This window comes from Triticum aestivum, chromosome 2B (assembly GCF_018294505.1).
Source record: "Triticum aestivum cultivar Chinese Spring chromosome 2B, IWGSC CS RefSeq v2.1, whole genome shotgun sequence".
Taxonomy (NCBI): Eukaryota; Viridiplantae; Streptophyta; class Magnoliopsida; order Poales; family Poaceae; genus Triticum; species Triticum aestivum.
The window spans coordinates 26,911,014-26,915,515 of NC_057798.1; the positions used below are offsets into that span (position 1 = coordinate 26,911,014).

The 4,502-nt window shown below is 45.7% G+C and overlaps 1 protein-coding gene across 1 annotated transcript; it reads left to right on the forward strand.

Annotated features, from left to right (window-relative positions):
• Positions 1 to 2,660: 2,660 nt before the first annotated feature.
• LOC123043233 (calvin cycle protein CP12-2, chloroplastic) lies at positions 2,661 to 3,307 on the forward strand. The gene has a single exon (XM_044465615.1). The coding sequence runs from the start codon at positions 2,732 to 2,734 to the stop codon at positions 3,110 to 3,112; it is 381 nt and encodes a 126-aa protein (XP_044321550.1). The 5' UTR covers positions 2,661 to 2,731; the 3' UTR covers positions 3,113 to 3,307.
• Positions 3,308 to 4,502: the final 1,195 nt, after the last annotated feature.

Sequence of the window (4,502 nt, forward strand, 5' to 3'; positions counted from 1 at the left end):
GAAAGGTCAAACAAAACCGAAAAAAAAAACTAGAGTGAGAAGATGCAGAACAAGTAAAATAAAAACAGTAACAAGCCATAACAAGTGAGCCTTGTCAGTATAGATTACTTCGTGTAGAAGTACAAGAAGAGGTTGGGAGTTCAAATCCCGCCTCTTGCACATACCTTTTGCAGCTTAAAAAAAGAAACAAAAAATGAGCCAGGCCCAGGACGGAGAGGTGTGGCGGGCAGATCAGTTGTGTACGTATATGTTCAACTCATACGATGCAACTTACACTAGTAGAAAAGAGGGCTTTGGTCCACCCCGGGTTAGCCCATTAGTCCCGGTTCAGTCTAGAACCGGGACTAATGGGGGCATTAGTCCCGGTTCGTGCACCCAGGGGCCACGTGGGCCATTCGTCCCGTTTCGTCTGGACCTTTTAGTTCCGGTTGGTGCCACGAACCGGGACTAAAGGGTGCGATGCCCATTAGTCCCGGTTCGTGGCACCAACCGGGACCTTTAGTCCCGGTTCGTGCCACCAACCGGTACTAATGGGGTTTGAGGCATTAGTACCGGTTCATGGCATGAACCGGTACTAAAGGTCCGATTTTCAAACTCTACCCCCCCGTGGATCGCCTTTTCAGTTAAAAAATAAATAAAAGAAAATGATGAAAATGTCAAAAAAAATAAAAGAAAATAAGTTTCCCATGTGATATGTGGTCTAGTTGTTGGGAAAATTTGCAAATATGAATTTTGACTTTATTTGCAAAATCTCTCGTGAATTTGTAGGGCATAATTTTTGCATACTAACTCGGATGAAAAAGTTTTTTATATGAAAAATCATCTACTCGAAAAGTTACATCCAAATTTAACTGGGGGAACCCCGTTAAACATTTTCAAAATCCTCAAAAACCTAACAGAAAAAAAGTTACAGGCCTTTTTAGATCTAGAGTGGAAAAAATCGAAAAAAATTCAAACTTTGGTCAAACTAATTATTCTACAATATTAGTGTTACTAAATAATTATTTCAGTTATTTCGAATTTTGGTCAAATTTGTGGTCAAACAATGGTTAAACTGTGGTCAAACAATGGTCAAACTGTGGTCAAACAATGATCAAACAATGGTCAAACTAATTATTCAAGAAATATTAGTGTTACTAAATAATAATTATTTTTTAAAACAATAGTTTCAAACTGAAACAGTGAAATGTGTCACCTCATGCTCAAGCAAAATTCCTGAAGGTTAATAGGATTGACATCTTACTATTGTTAGGAAAACAACAAGTGCAGACTTAGAAACGAGGAAGAATAGAACCCAGAAGTTAAGTGTGCTCAGGCTGGGGGAGTGGGAGGATGGGTGACTGTTCGGGAAGTTAGATGATTTGGAATGATGAGGGGTGATTAGAGATTAGAGGATAAACTGAACAGTGATGAGGGGTGGTGATTAGAGTTTAGAGGTTAAAATAATTCAGAAATTTGAAAATAAAAAAAATTTGAAAAAAAATTCAAAAAAAATTGAAAAAAAAATCGTAAAATTTCCTTTAGTACCCTTTAGTCCCGGTTCAAAAACCGGGACTAAAGGGCCTTACCAACCGGGACAAAAGCCCCTTTATCTACTAGTGTTATATGTGTATACCTTATACTCAAATGACCATACTATCCTTATACGGTTTTGGTGGGGGGAGGGGTAACGAAGCAAGGCTCTTTCTAAAAATAATTGACTGATTACCATGCATGTGAAAACAAAGAGCACCCGCTCACTAACAACCGGCCGGGTTAATAGTTGTATATCTCAGATAGTTTTTAGACCACATCCAATTCGCATATATGAACCTCGTATATATTTGTATCCAACACGGAATTTCTCACCAACATGCACCAAGGAACGTGTGCTAAAAACTGTTTTGGGGGGCAAAATGAAAACCACTCACTTCATCATCTTGCCAAGCCGAAAACAGAAAGTAGAAAATATCTTCTTGGTCTACTTGATAGTGTACTGTTAAAAACACTCTTATATTATAGGACGGAGAGAGTATGTAGTAAGTTGAGACGGGTCCTAGCTCTTCCCAACGCCATAATTAGTTGGTCATTCAAAATTCCACTTAGATAGAAGGTCTTCTTTGGCACTCGCTTGGAAATAGGCTACCAACTGACTTGAAATTTTTCCAGTGACATGGTCCTACATCTTGGGACCTCTGCTCCACAGCATATTTTCTAAGTATCATTCGAGGGCTTGCCGATACCAGATGTAAGAGATATACCAGAAATATCTCAGATATTTTTCGAACCACGTCCAATTCGCATCTGTACAAACCATTGTTCTCTGGCACAACATGAACCTCGTATACATTTCGTGTCCAACACGGGTTTTCTCACCAACATAAATCCAAGAACGCGTTCACAAATACAGGTTTTTCGTGTCAAAATGAAAATCACTCACTTCCTCCTCCTGCCAATCGTGGACAAGTAGAAAAGATCTTTCCTCCCACGCTCCAGTTGCTTGCCTGAAAAATATCTCCAATGAGACGAGACGACGTGGCCCAGAACGATTGGCCCAGACGTGATAGGAAACGGGTGCACGTAAAAGCTTCCCCCTGCCAAACGCCCAAACGTGATAGGAAACGAGTGCACCAAAGAGCTTCCCTCCCCAAGCACCCAACCAGAGCTATAAATACAAACCTTACCGCATCAAACGCAGCAACTTGTTACAGCCTAACCACATAAAATCTCCGTCGATCCACCACACCCTGCAATGGCGTCCGCGCTCACCAACGTGAGCCTGTCTACCTTCGCGCCCACGGCCAGGGGCGACGTCCTCGCCAGGCCTCAGGTGGCCGCCGCCCGCGTCACCTTCCCGACGGCGTACCGTGGCAGCGGTGCCCTCTCCTGCAGGGCGGGTGGGCCGGCCACGCCGCCGGGCATCTCCGACAAGATGTCGGACAGCATCAAGGAGGCCCAGGAGACGTGCTCGGAGGACGCCGCCAGCGGGGAGTGCGCGGCGGCGTGGGACGAGGTGGAGGAGCTCAGCGCCGCCGCCAGCCACGCCCGGGACAAGCTCAAGGACTCCGACCCGCTCGAGAACTACTGCAAGGAGAACCCCGAGACCGACGAGTGCCGCACCTACGACAGCTGAGCGTACGTGCTAATTTGTTCTGGACGGCGGATAGTGAAGGTGGACGTGGTGTTCTTGGCTCATGGGAGCCCGAGAAAACCTACTATGTCTCAACCTACCGTTACTTACACGATCGGGATGTATGTAGTAAAAACGCGCCAAATATTTTCCCAGGGACATACGTGGTTGATATACAATTGATATTACAGACGTTTATTTAAAGTTGTATTATGGATGTGTGCATGGGTATGGTGTAGAGGCGAGTGTCTGGTCGTCCTTTTCCATTAAAAAAAATGGAAGCTCTATAAACCTGACATCCAAATTTTAGCACTTCCAATTGAACGTTGTTTTAGCCATTGGATCGCACTGCACGCGTCTAAAAGCAATCTGATAGCCACACCCGACTTCGATATTCCTCCGAATAGCTTTCAGTGAACTCGGCAGCCAACCTGCGGATTTGCAAGTTCTCGACGAACTGGCTTGAGGTTACCCACGAATTCGCCATTTGTGCTCCCGCCGCCGCTGCACCGATCCACCTGTCGGCCGTTCCCACGACGAGGGAGTCTACTATGCGGCGTCCTTCTCCGTCTCCGCACCACGGTGCCGAGCCTCTGTCTTGTGGAATGATGATGAAAGGCTCTGGGCAGCGTGGTACTTTCCTCGCCATGTCCAGTGGGCTGGTGTAATGCGCGGGCTGGTGTAATGCCTCCATACCCACCACTGCCTCGGAGCTGTCAGGGGAGGCCCCCGTTGAGACGCAGCCCAAGCTGACGTAGGAGGATCCCTCCCCCACTACGACTAACGGGTAAGCACCATGGCCTCTGCTATGGTGGTAGCCGGTCCTGCCTCTGCGCCGGCCGCCACCGTGAAGGCCAAGTCTTTGGCGGCGTCGAGGTTCCAACAATCGAGGTAGGGTGTACGTGGACCTAGGACATGAGCCGGTTCGAGAACACGGGCGCCATCATCGACTCAGACGTCGTCATATATGCTGGTGAGGTTTTTGCTCGATTCCTCTCCCATAACGGGTTTCATTCAGCTGAAAATCCAGGGGACAATGGATTTTGCAGCCAAGGAAATTTATGTAGTGGATTTTCCATGAAAATCCAGTGGGCAGTGGCTGGTGAAAATGAAGTGGACAGTGTAGGCATGTTATACACAACATGGGAATTTGTTGATTTTTTTGTCCACGACAATTTTAATGCAAAAATAGATCCATATCATGGGCATTTTGCCATGTGGCATGGTTGCATCACATAAGTATTCGGAAATCATTAGATTGAAATGATGGCAGTTTCTTACAAGATGGTCTCATGATCATGACACATTTGTTTTGGGTGGCATTTTTTAGAGTAAAAATCATGGCAACTTTAACAGAACGCGGAACCTTTTTTATCTACCTTGATGGCAAATC